The sequence below is a fragment of the Podarcis filfolensis genome (genome assembly GCF_964270895.1).
Source record: "Podarcis filfolensis genome assembly, chromosome: 9".
NCBI classification, from domain to species: domain Eukaryota; kingdom Metazoa; phylum Chordata; class Lepidosauria; order Squamata; family Lacertidae; genus Podarcis; species Podarcis filfolensis.
The window spans coordinates 3,397,040-3,422,045 of record NC_139610.1 but is presented as its reverse complement, the minus strand read 5'-3'; the positions used below and the strand labels follow the sequence as shown (position 1 = coordinate 3,422,045).

General features: G+C 45.3%; 1 protein-coding gene and 1 long non-coding RNA gene across 2 annotated transcripts in view; both read left to right on the top strand.

Annotated features, from left to right (window-relative positions):
- The window catches only part of LOC310770307, a 473,978-nt gene that overhangs the window by 240,263 nt on the left and 208,709 nt on the right, over positions 1–25,006 (top strand). The window lies entirely within an intron of this gene.
- Positions 3,043–13,445, top strand: HS3ST1 (heparan sulfate-glucosamine 3-sulfotransferase 1). Its single transcript, XM_083629844.1, has 2 exons — positions 3,043–3,191; positions 12,205–13,445. The coding sequence occupies exon 2, from the start codon at positions 12,319–12,321 to the stop codon at positions 13,243–13,245; it is 927 nt and encodes a 308-aa protein (XP_083485970.1). The 5' UTR covers positions 3,043–3,191; positions 12,205–12,318; the 3' UTR covers positions 13,246–13,445.

Below are 25,006 nucleotides of genomic sequence, written 5' to 3'. Positions count from 1 at the left end.
AGAGCAGCAGGTTAGATGAAAACCAGAAATAAAAATCAGAAATGTGCAGTGTTGGAACAATATCAGGTAATTTGGAACCCAAAGAAGAAATTCCAAAGGGTACTGTTTTATAAAAATCCTTCATATTGTTCAAAAGTTGATGTTCATTCATTATTAATGTTAACACCATGAAGAATACGTGATATGATGCAGATTGAATCTAGTCAGAATCTTTATTTGTTTAGAAGTATTCCTACTTCACTTAATATTTTAAAGCTTTATTAAGCAGCTTCAAAGTGACACACATGGCTCTTTGCAAGCCCTACACAGTGCCCAATGTCCCAATGATCATCACCTGACATCAATGTGATGCCGGGTGATTGACAGGTGTGAGGCCTCATCTATCAAATCTGGACCAAATCTGGGCCCAATCTGGCATAGAGGAGATAAATATCTGGGCTCCTGGTTAGATGAGGGTCCCCATCCCTAATCTAAGTGATCTTAAAAGGTCTATGTGGATATGCATACAAAATGGGTCTACACTTACTGATAGGGTAAACAAGACAGAGATCTTTTCTTCTCAGTTATAATACTTTTACTCTAGTTGTAATCAGCAAATTTTTATTCAGCACCAAAAGGAGAATTTTCCCACTAGTTTTGTTTCTATTAAGCTTGAATTTTAAAAATTTTGCACAAAAATATATGTGTGGCATGTTTTCAATAACCTAAATTTGGGTAAAATATTACATATCTTTTGTTATAAGGTTGTAGGCCCAAATCTCTTCTCTAAAACCACAAAGTTTGCCCTTGTTTTCAAGACAACTCAAGATTCACATCAAGGAGTTCAATCACGAAAACACACTTGGCAGACATAAATTTCAGTCAGTTTCAACACAACAGTTGAAGAGAAATCGTGAACTTGACACTTTCCTCAGTTGCACCTAGAACTAAATTGTCAGGAAATGGAACAAATATAGTTCAGGAACATGCCATTTTTAAATGCTGTATAATTGAAGCAAACCCAGATTTGGAAAAATAACAACTGTCTCTGGATATTTGTTGATGCTGCCACCCTTAACTGCTTGCCAGGTTTTATTCATCATACTTTCCTCCTTTGCACCTCAATCCTAAACACATTTGTTATAAAAAGGAGAACATACTGTTTTCAGCTGAAATCTTTTCCAGATAAGCATGTTTAGGCCTGCAAATTTACAACAGTTGCTATGGATAGAAAATAATAACAATGTATTGAGTCTCAATAGGTGCAAAAGAAGCAACTTTTAAAATATACTTTAACTGAGTGCAATCCACTCTTGCCTTAATTGTTGGCCACCTGGATTCAGTAGGAATAAGAGCTGCTGGTATTCCTGATGGCAGAAAGCATAGCTTCCAAAAATGGATCTGAGCCTAAACAGATGCTAGTATGTGGCTTTCACATGATGGCTTAACTGACAAGGAATGCTATTCAATAGACCTGGTAATTCAAACTATAGCTTACTGGGACCATACAAATACATAGGCTCCAGAACATGGATAGGTAAACTAAGGCCCGGGGGCCGGATCCGGCCCAATCGCTTCCTAAATCCAGCCCGTGGAGGGTCCGGGAACCAGCATGTTTTTACAGGAGTAGAATGTGTCCTTTTATTTAAAATGTATCTCTGGGTTATTTGTGAGGCATAGGAATTCGTTCATTTTTCCCCCTTCAAAATATAGTCCAGCCCCCCACAAGGTCTGAGGGACAGTGGACCAGGCCCCTGCTGAAAAAGTTTGCTGAGCCCTGCAGGAGATTAGCTTGTAACTCTTTTGCTTTCCTCCACCACCATGTCATTTCCACCCCTGCGCTGTGCAGCTAAGCCAAGGTTTGGCTTAGTGTGTCACCTGAATTCAGGCTCATGGTTAAGCTCTCTCCTTAAGGTTTGTTCTTGTCTACAGCTCATGGCTCAGCACATCCTATGCCAAACCTACTTGCAATGAAAAGGAGAGAGTTGTATGTTCTCAGCATACTAATGACAACACACTTCAAAACTGTGGGTGCCGCCACTCGGTGGTTTCATGAACTCTGCAGAACTCCAGACTCAAGGCTCCATGAGGCTGACCAACAGGCCCCCCAGCACCACCGCTTGTAGGCAGGTCTGAATCCTACCTGTAAATGATCCAGAATATCAGTTTCATCCAAGAGCATTTGGATCTGATTGGCTCCTCCAGAACCTTGCCCAGAAAGGAGGCATGTGGGAACCAGCCTAGAATTTTAAAGATGGTCCCAATCCAAAGAGGGCTTATTTTAAGGGAAATGGTGTCCCCGCCACCTCTTTCACGTGGCTGGGGAACATTTGATCTGTTCAAGAGGGACTAGTAGTCTCCTTGATGCAGCTGGTCCTCTTCTCTCCTCTTTGCTAGATCTTACAAGCCAGGAGGACACGGATACAAGTGACTGAAGCAGTCAAAAGCCCCTGAGGAGAACTTGCCATGGGGCACCTAGGTCTGAACTAAGGTGAGCTGAGATGGCACAGCTGCCATGGAAGAGCCGAGGGAGCAGCGCCAGCTGAGGGAGCCTTCAGCTGCTTCTCAGTTCCTGCCAAGGCTTCTTCGGGGATTCTTGTCCCACACTTGTCCCGGCTGGGCGGACCCGCTTCTGAGGGGGCGAGAAGGAGCCGCGCTGCACACATGGCTTTACCATGAAGCGGGCTGAACGACGCTTCTCTGGAGCGAACGAGGCCTGGAGCCGGGAACCAGCCTTGGGGTTTATGCCCAAGGAGGAGAGGCTTCACCTCGGCCCCTCCCGCGACTCCGCGGCCTCTTCCGGAAGCGGCGCCCCACCCCGCCAGGAGCAGCCGGCGCCTGGAGCCGGACGAGGCGGGCAGCAGTGGGCGCTCGCCGGCCCCGAGCGCCTCCTCCGTCTCCTCCCCTGCCGCCTCGAGGCGCCGCCTGCCTGGTCCCGCCCCTCCGGGATGAGCTCGCCCGCCCGCCCTGCCTGCCCGCCTGCCTGCCTGGCACTGGGGCTCTGGCTGCCGACGCGTCCGGCTCGCTTTCGCCTACCTGGCCAGTCGCGCGCGGGGCGCGCCACACACCAGCAGCCGCTGCGCTTCTTGCGCGAGTCCGGCCGCCGCCGCCGCGCGCCTGGGGAGCCGATGGCACAGAAGGAGCCGCGCGGCCACTCAGCTCGCCGGAGCCCGGGACGCGGGACGGGACGCGGCTCTTGCTTCCTGCCCCAGGTAAGGGCTTGCCAGGCAGGTAACTCGGCGAAGTTCCGTGAGGGGAGCGGGGAACTCGGCTGGTCTCGGCGTGCCCGGTACACGGCGACGGGGAGCTGAAGGCTGGCGGTTAGGATGCGTTACGGAGGCATTAACAACTCCCTGCACCTCACCCTCCCCAGTACCACTAAGAGCAGCGTGAGGCGGACCCGGAGGGCCGGGCTGAGCGCTGTGAGGGAAGAAGGCGCGACTTGTGGGGGAGCCCATTGTCGCGCGAAGAGCAGGCTTTGGTTTTTGCCGCACACGAGCCGGCAGCATCCGGGGTGCAGGGAGCGCCAGCCGAGCGAGAGCTTGGAGGAGACCCGCTGGCGGCGACGCTGCCGAGATCACTTTTCGCCGGAGCACCTGCGTGCGCGGTTGGGCGCGCGCCAGGCTGGACTGCTGCTGCTGCTGCTGCTGGGCGCGCGCTCGCGGCTTCCTCTCGCCCGCGGGGGGGGGGGGGTTTCCCGGCCTCGATCTCTCCTCCACTTGAGCCCCTCCCCGCCCCCGTTGTAAGGGCTATAAGGGAGCCCGATGATGCAAGAGGAGAGAGCGAGACTCGCTCCGTAACAGGTTCACAAGGGAGAGCTGGTCGCATTGGACAGGTGTATGAAACTGAAATTGCCCCCAAACCGCCTTCTCCGGAACTCTGAAAAATCCCTGGCATTTGCACAGCAGTTTTAGAACATGCCGAAGGCCCCACAGAAACGCTCTAATTGCAATCCCTACCGGGTAAATCAATATTGCTGAAACCAGGGTGGTTTGCCTGATGGTGAGTTTTTGGCAGAGGTAAGGTTAGAATTGGAGAACTTTATGATTCCCAGCTTGCAGCACAATCCTAACCATTTGTACTCAGAAATAAGTCCTATAAATATCTGGGGGGGGGGGGCGTTTTTCTCCCAGGCAATTGGGGTTAGGATTGCAGCCATTGTCCCTTAGCAGCGAAGTTTGGAGTCCTTTGGCTTTCTTAGATGTTCAAGTGGTGTGTAGTGGCAGCGGACAGCCACTTAGATATTTCTTTGTGTCAAAGAGGAAGCTCTGTCCTTTATCCCCTGTGAAGAGAAACAGCCTATGCGTATCAGCATATTTGAAAAATAGCTGAGTTGGACTGTAGTCACAAGAAAAGGAGAGTGTGGTGCCAACTTAATGAATTAGTTGTGTAATTACGAGCTTTTCAAGCAGGAGCCCATTCTTTCGGGCCACAGGTATGGACAGATACATTCACATTCCCACACACTGGAAGGTAGTAGTCCATGTGAGTGAGGATAAATTCAGAAATGCTATACTTTGGGTGTTTTTCAGATGTATGCCTCGGATCTATGACCCAGCCAGGGCCCTTTTAAGGTGGCTGGCTTCTGTCTTAAGAGTTCCCAAAGGAGCTCTTCCTTAGTCCACGAACTTGCTTGGTGATACTGCTGTCTTAGTTCTGTTATGTTTGGCAGTCTCCATGCTGCAATCCATCCTAAGCATATGCTGGTGGTTTTTTTCATTGCCTTCATGAGAGAACACAGTATTCGGAAGATGACAGAAGGTGAATTTCACACTCATCTTTTCACAAGCAGATGAATACAGCACCAAAAATTGTTATACAGAAATGAAACATGGCAAACCTGTTGTCTCAGTAGCCAAAGATTGAGTCTTTCAGTACTGTATATCTTTTCTTAAATTCTGTTTGGCTTAGCTTTCGCTATGCCCCCATGTTATGTATCCACATATGAATGTTTGTTCAGATATGAATTTAAACTCTATGATGCAGCTATGTAACAGGACATAATGTCAACTTGCTTTAGGTCCAGTTAAGGCATTATTGCAATGGCTGACAAACAGTAAAAATCCTGGCCTCTAGCTCCATTTTAACATCCATAATGAATAGAATGTCAGATAATCTGGGATCACCCTAACTAATATGTTACCACCACCTCTAGCATCAGTCTCCTGATGATGATATGCGATGTTAACAGTATTTGCATAGCATCATCTGTCTTAGCCTTTCAAACAAAACAAAGTCTGAGAAGCATTTTTGTGTATTATTTTGTCAGCCACCATACTGCGGATACTGGGCATTGGATAGTGCTGAAGTACCCTTTATCTGGTCCTCAGTCTGGGTGACATTTTTTGCACATTATTCTTGCATTACGTTCTCTTAACCACAACCAGGTGTTCATGAATTCTCCTCTGCAGAGGTGCCCACATTGCCACTAAGAGACAGATAGATTTGGGAACCCTGTGTTTCTCTTATGTGTAAATCCACCAACTACAGCAGAGTGCTATTTTACACATAGAAGATGTGTAAACTTATGGTTAAAGGATTTTGGGTTTGGGTGCTAGGAATCTGAGAGTCACTGCAGTAGTGCAAGTTTTGATGGGTCAGTAGTCTGACTCTGTAAAAGGCACTCTTATTATATGTCAATGTGTGCAATATTTGTGAGGTCCTTGTTTTATTATAGCTGGTGTGCTATATTATGTGCTATATATGGTGTGCTATTTTTCTCTAAGAAGAAGAAATACTTCTGTTTGTTTGTTAAAGAAACAACATTATTTGCTAACTTCTAAAAATGGCTCCATGGATGAGCATTGCCTATTTGTCTTTTTTCATTTTATTTATTACATTTCCTTCCTCCCTCCAATGACCTCAGGGGAGTGTACATAGTTCTTTCAGTTTACCTTTACAGCAACCCTGTGGGGTAGGCTAAGCGATGGTGACTGGCCCAAGTGAGCTTCATGATCCAGTTTGGCACACTAACCACAGCATTACACCAGCTCTTTTAAACTATTGCTCTCTGTGTCTTTCCTCACAGAGGTAATAGCAGCAGGTGTAGTGAGATTATATGGGGAGGAAAGGAGGAGTACTGATAATCTCAGAACACTTCCCTGGTTTCCAAAGTAGCTGCGTGGAGCTGATAATTCATTTCAAACAAACTTTAGATGAGAGCTCTTCTGCCCTTAGTCTGTCCCGCAGACATGATATACATTTGTCAATTTGCCTTCACTAAGTTCCAATTAATTCAGGGAGATGCTTTTCACACATATATTTATGATTAAAATGTTAATGTTGTACTTCACAACTTGGTTCTCGTTCACAAATATGATTGGATCTTTCTGCAAAAATTAAAAATTAAAAGAACACTTAGGATAAAATGTATAAGTTGAGTGGAGGGGAAAAGCCATGTTTTTGAAAAAATATTGTTGAGAAGCTAAGGAAAGCCTGTATTTTGGGACTTTTGCAGTACTGAAGTCAAGAGCATGCTGCAATATCCCAGAGTTATTCTTAATGGCCTAAAAAATGTAAACTGTATAAAATGTAAAAGATGACATGATTGGAATCTTGCATATAATAGCATTTAATAAATGTAGGCTCTTAATGGTACTTCTGCATAGGATATGTCTTATGTACCATTGCAGATGGGACCATAGCTGTTGGGAGGCTGTGCTAAAACAACATAGGGACATTCTGATCTTAAGTGTGTTTTTTCTTAGGGCAGCCATAAAATGTCAGTGCTGGGACTTGTGAAACTCCTCAAATAGTAAATAGCCAAGGCTGTTTCAGACTTTAGCAGCAGCAAATCTGGATTTGCAACCATATAGAAAGTTGACAATATGTGGCTAATCCCGGCTTTCTGCCCTGTATTGTACACTGAGGTGACTCAAATGCAAAATCAAAACTTAATTTTACATGAGGCTGGCTATGCCCATCTCCCTTTGAGTACAGTCATTCCCTACTTCCTTTCCTTATTTGAGGCAAAGCACAGTTTGCTGTTTCAAGTGAATTAGCAAGCAATGGATTGTCCTGCTCTACAACGAGCACTGGAAATCAGGCTCATGCACATGTCCCTAACCCATGATTTGGTGTTACATCTGAACCAGCTCATTGTTGGTCATGTTCACACCAGGATGTTATCAAGGTCCAGGCTGTTGGAACACTACACTAATTTTACACCAGCTTCATTCACTACTACTTTGTTTCTAGGTTTGATTTTAAGTGCAAAAAGCAACCTAGTCCTAGGTCACCAACTTTTTTGGACCCAAAGGAATATCTGGAATTTTGAGGGAAGTGCCATGACCACCAATCTCCTGGTTACTCCTCTCTTCCCAACTGCCTTCCCCACACCCCAAAAAGGATAGAAAGTTCAGACACACAATGCTTTTCCATGGGGTCTAGGTAGAAGCCAGATCTAGTAGAATTAAAATGGATCCCTTTGAATTCACAGGATTTTTACAAATTCACCATCATATTAAAGCTCTCATTGGTGACTGCAAAATGCACTGTAAAAATGGAAGACCCTGTACTGTACTGTACTGTGCTGACAATACTGTACTGATCCTCAGTCTCTGAAAGTGTTGACTTCTTTACTTTATTGTTGTCCTTTGCTGCTGAAATGGAGGGGAGGCAAGTATCCAATCAAAATAGAATGGGAAAAGTGGGATATGAATAATAAATGTGCTAACTTTTCTGTATTTTATCCTGCCTTGATAGTTTGTTGTATTACACTATTTTATGGTTTTCTGTAAGCTGCCTTGTAAAAAAACCACATTGCATAAATGATGTTATAAATATGTCAAACATCTTATGCACCTATAATGTAACATGTGCAGCAGTCCTTAGTGACAAACACAGATTTGCCACTGCAGAACTTCTGAAGTGACCGTTAGAAATAAGTCTAATTGCTTTTCGTGGAGACTGTTTCCACATCTCTTGCCTTTGTGCCCTGCCTGCTAGCATCTTAGAAGTATATGGTTGGCCACCATGGGATACAGGCTGTTAGGACTGATGTCCTTTGGGCCAGATCGAGCTGGTCTCTTCTTATTCTCTTAACTTACAGCAAACGGGGAGTTCCTTCCTAACTAATTAGCCTTCTCATGGGTACAACTGGAAAAAACCTGTCGGACAAAATACTCTTGATTCTCGAAATCATTGGGTTGTATCCATCATTGCAGAAGTGGAGTTTGGCTCATGCAATACAACTTCCCTTTCTTGAGTTTCCCCAGTGCACACACCCCAAATCTCTTCCAGAGAGTCCCCAGTGCTGTGAAACACATTTGGAGGTGCATGGCAGGAGGAGAGGAAGGGGAAATTCCATTGTGCAAGTGGAAGTGTGTTGTATGAGTGGAATAGCATTGTTGGATGCAACCCAATGTCTCCTACTGTTCATTTCAAGAGCAGTTCTCTCTGAAAGTACTTTTTGTGTTGGTTGTACTGCAAGTTCTATTTTTCTGCTGGCAGGGTTTTGAAACCACAAATAGTCCAATTCCGAAGTGTTCTCTTGAATGTTTTAAATATAGAAAGTATGGATTTCTGAATAAAACATGTCATACCAAACAAAATCTGCTAGTTGTTTGTTCTATTTTATTCCTTGAGAAGATAATAATTTACAAGAATCTGCATTTCTAAATGGGTCCCAATAAAAATACCATAATTTACAGTAACTTGTAATTATATAGGAAACAAATAAGCTATATTTTGCATATATCTTGTTTATCATGTCCTAGCAGTTGCACAAACAGCTGGCATTTGTATATATTTTCTTGCATAGGAAGAAAGTTAATATTTGAATTAAATAGAACAAACTAGTTTGGCACACATGCCAGTAACCCAGTTAAGCCAAATTGTAGTTAAGCCAAATGTCTGTTCAGGATCGGACAGCGCTTACTGAGGCACCAGGACAGTCTTGCTACTACTGCTTTCCTACATTATTCAGGCAATATACAACAACAACAACAACACCCTTCCATATGACTGGGTTGCTCCAGCCACTCTGGGCGACTTCCAATGGATATAAAAACTTAATAAAACATTAAACATTAAAAACCTCCCTATATAGGGCTGCCTTCAGATGTCTTTTAAAAGGCAAATAGTATATTTCCTTGATCTCTGATGGGAGGGTTTTTCACAGGGACCACTACCAAGAAGGCTCTCTGCCTGGTTTCCTGTAACCACTTCTCATGAAGCATTGATCTGCATTCCTGATGATGTCACTGGGGTTTAATATACAGTACAATGAACAATACTCAGTTCTGTTTGATGGAGTGGTAATCTTATTGCACCACTGCATTGTCTGAATGTGGACACCACAGTTGCATTCACAAAGACATATGTGATACCTTAAAGTACATTTTCCCACCCAATTGCATTTTCTGCCTAAGTTAACACCAGAACTAAGTGTGATGATGAAACACACACACACATAAATTAAAAATCACATGAAGTTCCATTGCAAAAGGAACTTAATTCAGATTCATTTCATGCAAAAATCATAGGAACTACTTTGAGATGCTGTTCGGAAATTATTGAATTAATTCCATAAATTGGTTCATTTCAAGTACTGGTTTTGAAACTGGTAAGCAATATAAATGAAGCTGGTATCTGTCTCCATTTGAAAGAGCCTAAACAAATGTGATCCACAACATTGACATGATTTACAACCCAGTTAAGCAGGTCATTTTAAAACTGATTTTGCCCTGTACGTTTTGAAAGGATTGGATTGGATTATATTCATGTACTGGATTTTGCATATCCAAAGCCCCTTCCTGGGTTTCATTGCACAGAAGCAGATCCAGAATGGGGCTCTGCTTGGTAGGAATCGTGCATGGTCTCTGTGTGGGAAGAGGGTTGCAATTGGTAAACTCTGCTCCCCTTGAAAAAAGAAAAGACAAAAGTGATCAGGGCAAGCATTTACTCGAAAATCCTAAACAATACTCCTGACTTGCATCGTTCAGTTTTCCCAGAAGGGTGACTGCTCTTCATTCTCATGAGGAAAAGGGAAACTGCTGTGTCCTCAGAAGAGCCCTGCTGGATCCAGCATCCTGCTTCCTGGATGCCTGTTGAAAACCTAGAAGTGGGCCAAGATTGAAGGCATTTGCTCTTGTTCGGCTTTTGCTTCCCAGAAGCTGGTATTACTAGCTAGCATTACTGCCACTGAACCTGGGGGTTTCATATAGATACCATGGCCATAAATTTGTGTAATTAATTCTTGAGCCTTGCCACCCCAAAGGCGATGCAGTTTTGTGTATAATCATAGTTTTTGCCATGATCATCTTTTTATTTTGTCAAGATTTCTGTATGTGAAATGCCTATTGATATTATGCAAAGCTGAGGAAGCAAATTTTTGTTAGATGTGCAATTGTTTTGTTAGATGCACAATTGTCTCTGCAATGGGGAAAAATGAGAGAATGAGAGTTCGAGAAAAAGTGTGGCAAAGGTTAAAGGAATATTTAAGAATGTTTTTGATCTCTTAAAAACCAGAATCATATTTAAAATATTAATGGACTGTTCTGTGTATGCTTTTTCTGAACATCCCAATCAGCATCATATGCAGGCACATATCAGTGGCATTTTCAATAGTTTTCCACAAGAAACCTTTATAGTTTAATTATGTGCTTATGCTATGTGAAGTAGTTCCTTTCATCCAGCCCGACTTGTCCAACATTCACCAGAGTATCCATTGCTGGAGAACATGAGTGGGGTGAATGCTCTTGTGCTCATGTTCTGCTGATGGACTTCCCTTAAGCATCTGGTTGTCCACTGCAGGAATGCTAGACCAGATAGGCCTCTAGTCTGATCCAGCGTGGCTTTTCTTACTTTCTTAACATTTGTTTTGCCAGAGTTTGTGTTTCTTTTTTGAACTCCTCATTTGGGGAAAGGTTCCACGTTCTCAGGGAAGTCTTAATGCCTTTTTTTAGCCTTGTTGACACGGCTTGTTAACCATGCTTGCATTCTCTTCAGGTTGATAGTACCTTTCCTACATCTCTGTGGTATGTGTTCTAGCCAAGCTTCATTTTTCTGATTTTTAACTAACTTGCAAGCATTTTGGAACAACTTGACCCCCTTGACTTTCCCTTTCAGCTACATATTTACTTCATTGTTGTTCTTCTTAGAAGTTTCATCTTTTGAAGTCAAACGTGATTGTGCTGGGCTTTCTTAGGAATTTTCCATTTACACAAATGCTCAGTTCCACTGCTCTGACACTTTACTGTGTGGAATCCCTTATGGGAGTGTATTGAAGAGCTCACAAAAATACATTCCATTCTACCTACCCTGGGTAGCCATTCATTGCATGGGGCATTTTCTCCATCCTATCTCTCGCTTGTCCTTAATGAAGAGAGTCATGTTAATCTTGATTTCTTAAATGCTTGTTAAGTACCTTTATACATAGCCTTACATATACTGTAGATTCATATATCATTTCTGAAGCAGCAGAATTACTACCCTAGATGTTAACATCTAGTAAAACTGCCAATGGCTTTTGAACGGAATATGAAGATGGGCACAAGCAGTTTGTTAACAATGCGGTAGTTATTTAAAGATGCATTGTATTGAGACGTAGTGACCTCTAGCACTGGGCACACGGGGTTCTCAGCATTCTAGTGTTTCTCCAGTCATTTGAAAATCCATGGAAGTGAGTATCTGGCAGTGCTGGGTTTCAGCAGTGCTGCTGCTGAAAGCGCCAAGAGATTGTGTTGCCTTGTGGTTATGGCCACCACAACATAAGCTTTCAAGTAACTTCTTTCCCCCCAAAAAATCATTTTTTTAATGAAAGTTTGTAGAGATCCATTTTTCCCATGTCCAACACTTCTGGAAATGTTTTACTTCTAAATATATAACAATTAGTTGTGTTTGGTGCAGCAGATTAACATGGCTATCCCTCTGCATGTTATATTTTCCATTTGGGTTCCCAAAGACCCAAAGATACAATAGACAAGCTACTTGTGTTCACCTTGTACTTGTGTTCATATTGAATGTTTGTGAGAATACAGGCACAGAGCAGATTTGCTTCTTGTAGCTGTGATCCTCACGAAAGACCTGAAATGGAAATTATGATATTCTAAATGTGTAGTAAATACCATATATTTCTCCCGGGGTGGTTGAATATTCATAAGTGCAAGTAAGTTAGAGAAAACCTCTTAGTTCTTATGCTCAAGTAAAAATAATACTGAGCACAGGTGCAATATTTGAACTGACATTTATAACCTGCTTTTTTCTTTTCTTTTATGTTCCTAGTGAATAATCTGCTTAAGAAATACATTTTTGCGGAAAAAGAGGACCTCAGCTTCCTAGTGATGTTCTCTTCATGTCCTGTTTGCTGGTAGTGCAAGAGAAGACTGGACCTTTGCCATGGCTGTTTTTCTGCTGGGAGCAGCACTGCTTTTTGTTCAACCTCAGGCAGTTCCTTCCAGGCCTGCTGCCAGTTTTAAAGCTGAGGCTGCTACTCAGAAAGAGCCCTTTAGGAAAGGTGACCTCAAAGAGAGCGCCCACCTCAATGGGACACTCCAGCGGCTTCCACAAACTATCATCATTGGTGTACGGAAAGGTGGAACAAGAGCCTTACTAGAGATGCTAAGCCTCCATCCTGCTATGGCAGCAGCAGAAAGCGAAGTCCACTTCTTTGACTGGGAAGAGCATTATTCAAATGGATTGCAATGGTATGTGAGCCAAATGCCATTCTCATACCCATACCAGATAACAGTGGAGAAAACTCCAGCATATTTCACTTCACCAAAAGTGCCTGAAAGAGTTTATAGAATGAACAAACTTATCCGATTGCTCCTTATCTTACGAGACCCAACAGAGAGAGTGCTGTCGGACTATACGCAAGTGTTTTTTAATCACATGCAAAAACATAAGCTATATCCCTCCATTGAAGAATTCCTGGTTAAGGATGGTGAACTCAACATAAACTACAAAGCGATAAACAGGAGCTTGTATTATTTTCACATGCAAAACTGGCTGAAATATTTTCCTCTGGATCACATTCACATTGTTGATGGGGATAAGTTAATCAAAGATCCTTTCCCAGAGATAGTCAAAGTAGAAAGGTTTCTAAATCTCTCACCTCAGATAAATGCTTCAAACTTTTACTTCAATAAAACAAAAGGCTTTTACTGCTTAAGGGACAGTGGCAGGGATAGGTGTTTACATGAGTCGAAAGGAAGAGCACACCCCAAAGTAGATCCAATCTTACTTGAAAAGCTACACGGATATTTTCGTGAACCTAATCAGAAATTCTTTGAGCTTGTTGGCAGAACATTTGACTGGCACTGAGTGTGGTCCTAAGTTATAGAGACAAGCATCTGGTGTGCCTAAATGCTCCAGGGCACATTTAGAAAAGGAGGGCATTGACAATATAATTTATTTGTAAAATCTATGAATTACTTCTGTACAATATTAGAGTCATAATTGCCATGTAAGCTAGTAATATTTTTCTACTTGTTAAATTAAACAGAAACACTTTTTGTAATGTTTTTCATAGTTAACACTGTATTTATGTCTATATGAGAAAAAAAACCTATTTCATGAAAGAAAGTATCTTGAGATTATGTGGATATAAAATACATACATTTTAAAATGCAATATCTGCTTCCCGTTTCCCCAACTCCAAGGTCTCAATGACACTTCGTATGATCTTCATTAGGGTGGTATCACAGTAATTTAGAAAATTTTTAACCAATCTTACAAAAAAAATCATTTTACTGTAGTAGTATCATGTTGACAATGGTTATCAAAGCTTTTCATCATGAGATTCCTAAGAAGCAAATGGTTGACTCTATGGGCAAGCACATTTAAATGAGGAGAAGCCACAGGCACAGCTTGCTGCTCTCAAAGGCAAAGGATTTGGTCTCTCAGTGGACTGTTGTATCCTGAAGCAAAGTGAGCAGAGGAAACACAATCATCTGCAAAAATGAAAGTTTTGTGGTTGGCAATAAGAAGATGGACAGCACTCTCAGAGTATAATGGCCACAGCTTTATTTATCATTACACTTATGTCAAAGCATAAGATGGAATAAAATGGTCAGTTAACTAAGCTCTTAGCTAGCATGGGTATGGGACTGGCTTTCCATGAAAAAATTGTTTCTAGGTGGTCTTCTCACACCTGAGCACACTGCCTAAGGGAAGGTTTGTGCCCACAATTCAATGAAGAAATGTCCTGACCTCACAGTTCCCTAAATTTTTTATGATGGTAACCTAGATGCATCCAGCCTGGTGACCCTGTTTACAGGTGAGCCCCTTGCCCTGTATCTTAACACCCTAGCACAGCCACAACCATGGATGACAATATACACACACGCTCACCTGCATCCTACTTCTCTCCTCTAATACCTTTATCACTATGTCTGTGACTAGATTCTGCAGGTACACATCACATCCTTTGGAACAAAGGTAAATGCTGCCACACACACACACACACACACACACACCTCTGGCAGAGGTGAATGCTGTATCCAAGCTGTCTCAGGGACATGTGCCAGTCCACCACAAAATTGTGTGCCCTTTTGTATTCCTGTAGAGCATGTTGATATCTGGGTTTCCTAGCCCTCTGCCAACCTTTGGGATTATCTTTTACTGTATGGCAAATATGCCTGGAAACAATCTGACAATGGTCTGAAAATCGAAGTGACCATGGTAGCCAATGTCACATTACCTTAACTAACGGTGCAATCCTAATCATGTCCAGTCCTACCCATGCCAGGTACAGGGGCTTAGGACTGCAGCCTAAGTTATTTCCCTACAAGTGCACGAGCAATGCTTTACAGTGGCATTCAAAGCTTCCTCACTCCATTCCTCCATTTACCAAAGCACTTGAAGCTGCCCAGGTGGCCAAGGCCTAAATTGGGGGCCATGTTCACTGGAAGTTGGGTGGTTTTCTGCCCAGAAGAGGAGGGCATACTGCCCAAAATGCATACCCTCGTGGGATAAGGGGCCTGGAAAAAGAGAGGCTCGGTAAAAGTCAGTGGACTACCCTGTTTATTCACCACATCCTTTGGCCACAACTTGGTCCCATTGCTTGGCATTTCTTTCTGCCAAGAGCATTAATGGCTGGTGTTCTCAGTCCAGCCACCATTGCAGCCCAAATACAGAAAGAGTGTGCTGGAAACTTACCCTGTGATAGAATAGTGCCTATATGTTTTGCCTCCTATCTTAGGTTTACAATTGTTAGAAACTTGCTCTTGGGGGTGTATCTGGTATATTCCTGGACACCCATGTGCTCAGCTGAGGTCAAATAGCCAAAGCATGCAATGTGCACAACAGACATGGCTGTCCAGACATTGCAGATCTCACGGTAGCCTCCTGGCCCTCCCACACTGATCAGGCAAAGGAGTCCAAGCCCTCAGCAAAGACTGGCTGCAGTTAATGCCTCCCTGTGCCATCTCAACAGTATTTGGGCAACAGCTTCCCTCTCCTTAGCAGGCAAATACTTCTTAGCAGATACTCAATATACTGAAATCCTCCTTAGCAGACAAAAGGCTACTGTGAAGTGTTTTGGTCTCACTAGGTGAAGCACTCACTGCCAGCAATGCATCCAGGATTGGCTACCTCCCACCCTTATTTCTTGGAGCTTCTCTAGACAAGGAAGTCTCACCAGACTGCCAAGTCTTCACAAATAGCCTGCCTGCTCACCAGACACTCTCACTGCAGGCATTGCTACAGGTTTGAATGAGAGCTTACTGGCACAAGGTCAATTATTCAACCTTGAATGGGGAGGCAGAATGCTCTGCTACTCATGTTGCCCCTGTTAAGAAATGGCCAGGTTGGCTCAGCTATGATCCCAGCAGGGTGAATAATCAAGGGGGAACTAGTTTTTCCTATAGCAATTATGTATGACTTGTGCAGAGATCTGCCTCAGGTTTTGAGAAGAGTGACTTTATATAAAATGGTGTAAACCTGCAGATTTCCTTTCATAGTCATGTGGAATCTTTGACAGGCTATCTATTTTTTGGAACACAACCTGCAATTAATGGCTTAAGGCATGCATTTCATTTTAATATTTACTTCATCCATATGTATGTAAATATGAACAACCATGATTTTTCTTCAGTTGGTACGTTTCTTCAATCCTTTGGTTGGTTGGGTTAGATGCTGCAATTTATTCCAGCACATTTCTCCTATATCTGAAAGAGACCAGTCCATACGTTGTTGAATCTCAGTGATTGCAAATAATCTACAGTATATTATGCTAAAGGAAGCCAATAAGAGAGATCTGGGTGTGCACAGAAAAAGATGTGAGTAAAACTCTGTTGAAGCACTAATTATCATAGAATCATAGAGTTGGAAGAGACCACAAGGGCCACCGAGTCCAACCCCCTGCCAAGCAGGAAACACCATCAGAGCACTCCTGACATATGGTTGTCAAGCCTCTGCTTAAAAGACCTCCAAAGAAGGAGACTCCACCACACTCCTTGGCAGCAAATTCCACTGTCAAACAGCTCTTACTGTCAGGAAGTTCTTCCTAATGTTTAGGTGGAATCTTCTTTCTTGTAGTTTGGATCCATTGCTCCGTGTCCGCTTCTCTGGAGCAGCAGAAAACAACCTTTCTCCCTCCTCTATGTGACATCCTTTTATATATTTGAACATGGCTATCATATCACCCCTTAACCTCCTCTTCTCCAGGCTAAACATGCCCAGCTCCCTTAGCCGTTCCTCATAAGGCATCGTTTCCAGGCCTTTGACCATTTTGGTTGCCCTCCTCTGGACACGTTCCAGTTTGTCAGTGTCGTCCTTGAACTGTGGTGCCCAGAACTGGACACAGTACTCCAGGTGAGGTCTGACCAGAGCAGAATGCAGTGGCACTATTACTTCCCTTGATCTAGATGCTATACTCCTATTGATGCAGCCCAGAATTGCATTGGCTTTTTTAGCTGCCGCGTCACACTGTTGGCTCATGTCAAGTTTGTGGTCAACCAAGATTCCTAGATCCTTTTCACATGTACTGCTCTCAAGCCAGGTGTCACCCATCTTGTATTTGTGCCTCTCATTTTTTTTGCCCAAGTGCAATACTTTACATTTCTCCCTGTTAAAATTCATCTTGTTTGTTTTGGCCCAGTTCTCTAATCTGTCAAGGTCGTTTTGAAGTGTGATCCTGTCCTCTGGGGTGTTAGCCACCCCTCCCAGTTTGGTGTCATCTGCAAATTTGATCAGGATGCCCTTGAGTCCATCATCCAAGTCGTTGATAAAGATGTTGAATAAGACCGGGCCCAAGACAGAACCCTGTGGCACCCCACTAGTCACTCTTCTCCAGGATGAAGAGGAACCATTGATGAGCACCCTTTGGGTTCGGTCAGTCAGCCAGTTACAAATCCACTGAGTGGTAGCATAGTCAAGACCGCATTTTACCAGCTTCTTTACAAGAATATCATGGGGCACCTTGTCAAATGTCTTGCTGAAATCAAGGTAGGCTACATCCACTGCGTTCCCTTCATCTACCAGGCTTGTAATTCTGTCAAAAAACGAGATCAGGTTAGTCTGACATGACTTATTTTTCAGAATTAGTAGTGATAGTTTTTAGTTTTATTATTATGGTTCTAATTCATGCACCAGACAGGATATGACAGTGTTGGCCCTTCATATATATTATGATGTCACCTTCATATATACACCAGGAAGCAGCTACTAGAAAGCTCATATTTTCTGTTGGCTGATTCCTTTCAGATAACACTCTGCGAGCAAAATATCTACCATATTTTCATTAAATTTGGGGAACAGAAACTGGTTTTTGGATCAAATCTGGCCCATGAGCTACCAACCAGCAACCTCTGTTCTAAGTTATTATGCACATGTTTCTTGTTAAAAGGATTAGACCATGCCCTTTCCCAAAGCAATCTAAAGCAAACTGAGAATGGAGGAGTAAAAAGAAATAAGTCATATAAGGATTGTGCAAATTAAAACGCATAATCAGTATTTATTTATTTATTTATGCCCCTGCTCAGCTGCAGCAGCCAAGTAACATTTGCATGGCTATAAGATGAACATCTGTATAGCAAAGAACAAGTTCTGGAGTTCCTGTTTTCTCTAATGCCACAATGCATATTTTGACTGCACCATCCTCCATTTGCATGGGGTCCTTGTCACCTTCTTTGCTTAAGATTGATGCTGGGGGTGATGATTAGTGTCCACAAATTTCCTGGAGTAACTTCAGGAAATACGGAACTGTAAGCACGTACATTGTCTCAATCAACAGTATCTAAGAACCAGGAATGGATAATGAACAAAAAGAGGAGAGGAAACGATTGTATAGAGTAGAAGGTAACTCAACCATGTTGGGCCAAATGGCACCCATGGCGCACTGTTGTCGACTCCATTTACTGTACTTCTAGGGAGCTTTTGAAGTGATCACAATTGTTGCTGGGTGCCTAAATTATTTTTTTAAACCTGTACTTATATTATCTAACTGTCAGGGAACTGCCATCGGAGCCCAGGGTGGAGGTAACACTCCCAGACGATGCAGGAGAAGGGACCAGCAGGGGGAGAGAGAAGTTTTCTTCCGGGGAAGGGAATGGGCGTGAAACCAGGAAGTCGGAGGGATGGCTCCAAGACTCTGCCACAGAAACCAGCGGGGAGAGCCCAGGAACCCCACTGGCGACGCCCACTCTGCGCAGAAGACTTCCACGCAGAGAATTTAGGAGGAGACTTGGTGTCAAACAGCTTTTATGCTGGAGGAAGTTTAGGAAACACCCACTAACGGATTCTGCCAGCGACTGACACAGCCACGGAGTTAGTGCTGTGCAGCCAGGGAAAGGTTTAGCCAGAGAACGTTGCCTAAAGCAGCAACCACCCCTTACGCACGAGCAACCCCTAATTCCTTTACAGCAATCCGTTAGTCCTTGACGTTGCTTGTGCACAACGGCAGGACAGGCAGCATCATGAGTCAAACCGGAGGAGCAGGCGCCAGAGAGGGAGCAGCGGCAGCGCCAAATCTGGAGGAGAGAAACCGAGATTTGGAACGGCAGGTGGCTCAGCTGGCGGCGCGGCTGGATGAAAGGCGGACTCAAGATGCCCAAGGAAAGCCCACCCCCATCGCAAGGAAGGTACCGGGACTGGTGCACAAGTTTGGGGGAAAACCCAGGGATTACAATGCATTCAGGACGGAGGTACAGTACGCGCTGGAACTGCAGTATGATGACTTTGCTGACGATGGGGAGAGGGTGGCTTATGTTATCGGGCATCTTCAGGACGCTGCCAGGGAATGGATCCGGCCATTAATGGCAACGCAGAATGCTGCCCTTAAGGACCTCAGGAAGTTTTTTGGCGCCATGGACGCCATGTTCTCAAGTCAGTTGGAGCAGAGTGTGACTCGAAGGGAACTGATGGCTTGCAAGCAAGGGGGCCAGTCAGTGAGAGAGTACTGGTCACGTTTTGCGATGCTTATCCATAGACTTGGGTGGCAACTAGCTTGGGAACCAGTGCAAATGCTATTTGAGGAAGGCTTATCCCCCTCAGTGAAGGACGAACTTTCCCGCGCGCCCCGCCCTCAGTCGATGGATCAGCTGACTAAGGCTGTACTTGCCATAGGAGTACGCCAAGAAGCGCGCGCTCTAGAGAAGCGGGAAGGGAGGGAAGAGCGTTGGCATGACAACCGCATTCCTGAAATACTGGAGCAATCTTCCCAGCCAGTGGAACCAATGGAGATTGGAGGAGCGCGGGCACGGGGGGTTGCAAACTCCAGCGAAGTTCGAAAGAAGGAGGGAAAGGAGGGGAAAACAGTCAAAAAGTGTTTCCTCTGCCAACAGCCAGGACATTTTGCCAGGGTTTGCCCTCAAAGGAAGGCATGGCAAGGAATGGCGGGGGCTGCTGGCTGTGAGGAGGGGGGAGATCAGGAGCAGGGAAAAGCCAACGCTTGTCTGCCGATCAGCGGGCACAGCAGCCAGGCCAGCAACCAGTAAAAGTGCCCAAGCCAGACCCCCCCCCAAGCAGCCATAGCCATAGAGGTGGTGCTAGAACTCCCTAATGGGCACCCAATCAAGGTTAAGGCACTGCTGGATTCAGGCAGTTCCTGCAATTTTTTCAGCAAGGATTTCGTGCTGGAGCACCAGCTACACCTCCTGGCGCTAGAGTGCCCCTTACAAGTAACGACCATTGATGGCAGAGAGCTCCTGGGAGGGGAAGTGACGCACCAGACTCCCCCCATGAGAATGAGGGTCTCCAGACACACAGAAACCATTGCCTTTCACGTAGCCACACTGGCAGGACCACCAATCATACTAGGAATGAGCTGGCTGGCACTACATGATCCAGTAGTGGCATGGCACCAACGGACAGTTGCCTTTGGGTCAGCTCACTGCTTGGAACACTGTCATGAGGGGGGAAACCCCGAGGATGGCCATAGCCAGGGTGGCAAGTATGGCGGTGGGGGAAAAGGGAAAGATACCGCCACAATACGCTGACCTGCAGGATGTCTTCAGCGAGAAGGAAGCGGATAAACTACCCCCCCCATAGGCCCTTCGACTGTCAAATCAAACTACTCCCAGGAGCTCAGCTACCAGTGGGTAAACTGTATGCCATGTCAGACAAGGAGATGCATGAGTTGCGGGAGTTCATTGACAAGAACCTAAAAAGGGGTTTCATAAGAGAATCAAGGGCGGTGGGGGGCAGCCCGGTGTTCTTTGTGGACAAAAAGGATACTGATAAGCCGAGGCTCGTTGTGGACTACCGGGGTGTCAACCTCGTGTCAGAACCCGTAACCTTCCCAATGCCCAGGATTGATGACATTTTAACACGGGTGAGGCAGGGAAAAATTTTTACCAAGCTGGACCTTAGAGGGGCATACAATTTGATCAGAATGAGGGAGGGGGACGAATGGAAAACCACCATGTTCACCCCCCTAGGAGCCTTTGAGTACCTCGTTATGCCATTTGGATTACAGTCGGGCTCCGCCTGCTTTCAAGCTTTCATGCACCACGTGTTGGGACCCCTGCTGTACAAGAACTGCGTGGCCTTTTTAGATGACGTGTTAATCTATTCGGACAACGAGGAGCAGCATGTGAGAGACGTCAGAGAAGTGCTAAAGAGGCTACAGGAAAACCAGTTGTGGGTCAAACTGGAGAAGTGCCAATTCCACGCCCGAGAAGTCGAGTTCCTGGGATACAGGTTGTTGGACAAGGGCCTAGCTATGGACCCAGGCAAAGTGCAGGCGGTGCTGGAATGGAAGACCCCCAAGACCCGGAAGGATGTACAGAGGTTCCTGGGGTTTGGGAACTTCTATCGGAAGTTCATCAAGAACTTCGCCCACTTAACCGCACCCATCACAGATTGTCTCAGTAGCAAGAAGAAGTTCGTCTGGACAGAAGAGGCACAGCAATCTTTTGAAAGACTAAAGAGGGCATTCGCTTCGGAAGAGCAGCTCTTGCACGTGGATCTGCAGAAGCCAATGAGGCTGGAGACAGACGCATCAGACCGAGCTGTAGGGGCGGTGCTGCTCCAGCCTGGGGACCAGTCCAGCTGGAGGCCGTGCGCGTTCTTCTCGAGGAAGTTGAGCAAGTCGGAGCAAAACTACACGGTGTATGACAGGGAACTGCTTGCAATTTATGAAGCCTTTCGACGCTGGAGACATTTGTTAATAGGGGCGCAGCACAAGATCCAGGTGTGCACGGACCATAAGAACCTGGAATACTGGAGGACTGCACGAGTACTCAACCAACGACAGGTGCGATGGGCTCAGGAGTTCTCCAAGTTTTTCTTCGAGATTCGGTACGTACCGGGAGAGGAAAACGTCAGAGCAGACGCCCTATCCCGGAAGCTGGAGTACACGGAGGGAGAAGGACCACCAGAAGCCCGACATGTGATCCCCGAGGACAGATGGGTGTGTGGGGGAGTATTAGTAGGGAGACGAGAACTAACCGGGCTGATGAGGGACGATGAATTCGCCCAAGCCAAAATCAGGGAACTCAGGGGCACGGGGGAAAACCATGGGGGTTTTGAGGAGAAAGAAGGGGTACTGTATTACAGGGGAGCACTGTATGTACCAGGGGATGACTTGAGGAGAAGGGTACTCAAACAACTCCATGATAACCCGACGGCGGGGCATTTCGGTCAACACAAAACCATGTTGCTTGTCACCAGGCAGTTCTGGTGGCCAAGAGTCAGGGAAGATGTACGTGAGTATGTACGAGGGTGCGAGTGCTGCCAGAGAGCTAAAGGGGAGAGGGCGGCACCCGCGGGGTTACTGGAACCCTTACCCACACCGGGAAGACCATGGGAGGTAGTATCCATAGATTTTATGACCGATTTGCCCAAGTCAAGGGGCAAAACAGCCGTCATGGTGGTGGTGGACCTGTTAACAAAAATGTGCCATTTTATCGCTTGCTCACATGCGGTGACGGCAGAGGAAACTGCCAGGCTGTTTGTGGATCACATTTTCAGGCTGCATGGCGCCCCCTTGAGGGTTTTATCAGACCGGGGGAAGCAATTTACTTCCAGGTTCTGGAGGAAGCTCATGAGTTTGCTGCAGGTTGAGGTGAGCTTCTCGACGGCCAGACACCCGGAAACTAACGGACAAGCGGAAAGAGCGAACAGTATACTCCAACAATACCTACGCTGTTATGTCAGCGAGAGGCAGAGCGATTGGGTGGAGAAGCTAGCGCTGGCCGAGTTCACGTACAATAACGCGGAACATGTGTCCACGGGAATGAGCCCTTTCATGGCCAATTATGGGGGTCACCCCAGGGCTTTCCCAGGGGAAGGGGAAGAGAGGTGGAGTGTACTGGCAGTAGAGCAGTTTGTGGAGGAAATGGAGGCCTTGCACCAACAACTTAAGATGAACTTGGAAAGGGCCAAGGAAGTGTACAAAAGACAGGCAGACAAGCACCGCAGGGAAGGGGAAACCATACAGGTTGGGGACCGGGTGTGGTTGTCAACCCAAGGGTTACCGTTCAAGGGAGGTTGCAAGAAATTGCGGCCAAGGCGGCTGGGACCTTTTGAGGTGACCCAGCAGGTAAATCCAGTGGCTTTCAGGCTCAAGTTGCCGACCAGCATGAAACTACACCCAGTGTTCCATCGGTCATTACTCTCACCATATAGGGAGGGACGGGAATTTCCAGGGCGAGAGAGAGAGGTCCACACACACCCACACATAGAGAAGAGGGAACTTAGTAGTCAAGCCGCGGAAATACTCGATTCAAGATGGCGTGGGGGACAGGTGGAGTATTTGGTGGCTTGGGAGGGGGAACCCGAGTCGGAAAACACGTGGGTTCCTGCGGAAACCATCAGGGATGAGTATCTCCGGAGAGAGTTTCACAGCAGGTTCCCAAGGAAGCCCAAACCTACAGCGAGGTTTTGGGAGGAGCAATTTGGCACCACAGATGAGGAAGAGGATTTTATGGGGTTCCCGGCCTCCGAAGAGGAGGAAGGAGAGGTATCCGAGGGAGAGGAATCGGATTGGGAAGATTACCCGGTGCAAAGAGATAGCAGCAGGTGGAGAGCTATATTTGACTCTTCAGAGGATGGGGATAGCTCCTTCCGGGGATTCCCCGCATCACCGTCAGAGGTAAGGGAGGAATTTAGGCCAAAGGAACGGGACGGAGGTGAGGGGGGTCCTGGGGGGGAGGTGGATGTCAGGGAACTGCCATCGGAGCCCAGAGTGGAGGTAACACTCCCAGACGATGCAGGAGAAGGGACCAGCAGGGGGAGAGAGAAGTTTTCCTCCGGGGAAGGGAATGGGCGTGAAACCAGGAAGTCGGAGGGATGGCTCCAAGACTCTGCCACAGAAACCAGCGGGGAGAGCCCAGGAACCCCGCTGGCGACGCCCACTCTGCGCAGAAGACTTCCACGCAGAGAATTTAGGAGGAGACTTGGTGTCAAACAGCTTTTATGCTGGAGGAAGTTTAGGAAACACCCACTAACGGATTCTGCCAGCGACTGACACAGCCACGGAGTTAGTGCTGTGCAGCCAGGGAAAGGTTTAGCCAGAGAACGTTGCCTAAAGCAGCAACCACCCCTTACGCACGAGCAACCCCTAATTCCTTTACACTAACGTATCCAGAATCTAGGGATTGCCCCAGTGGATAATTCAAGAGGGGACTATCTGGTCACTACATATACATATACATATCAGTAAATTCTTAATCTTCCCTCCTTTTTGGCACAGCACGACTAAGAAATGGAACTCATGTGACCAAGACTGTGTAGATGAAGGACTGGGGCCAATGTAGACAAATGCAAGCTTGGTTTCTAATGACTCCTACTGAGTTTAGATAAATCAGCTCCAGTCTTCTGAGACAGGGAATTGTGTCGTGCACGATGTCCTCGAATACACCCTTTTATTTTCTCCCATATGAGTGAGCAGCTACCATTCGATGTCGAGCAACAGGCTGTAGTCACTTTTGGGGTGGGGACAAAACTTTTCCACCTCGATCCTTGACACTGAAATATGAACTTTCGTTTGGCATAAAGAATCTTGTAGCAGAGGAGTCTCCCTCCACCACATGGGTGATAATGGCAAGTATTTTGGAAGAGCATCAGTAAATAAAAGCAGTCAGGAACCATTTACTTGTGACTGAATTGTTCTTCAAATTCTTTTTCACAAGCATTCTTTTCTTAAAATGTCTGAATGATGATGCAATGGCCACACTTTTGTATCTTTTTAGTTGCTTTGCCTTGAAAGATACTTTGTTACTATTTGATTTGATTGTATATGTAAGCAGATAACCTTGACATTTTTAAAGAGTATTTGCTGAGGGAATAAACCTCTTTCTAATATAAAATATTTATATCCCACCTTTCCAGAAAGTTCAAGACAGCTAACAAAATAAATTAAAATATATAAAACTGCAATCAAGATACAAAAACACTAAACATTATTACTTAAGAGACAGAGCAGCAAAAACAAAACAAAAAAAAAAGCACCCCATAAGAACAGCAGTAAAAGCCCATCAACCAAAGTTCTCTAAAATCACTAGTTATGCTGGAGCTTTTGAAAGCATTCTGGGATGCATAAGTTACATGAATCATAGCAGTGAACAGTAGCTTTATGTCTGGAAGCAGCTGGTCTTAATCGGATGTTTTATACAGAGCAAGCAGAATGTGACTTGGCCGG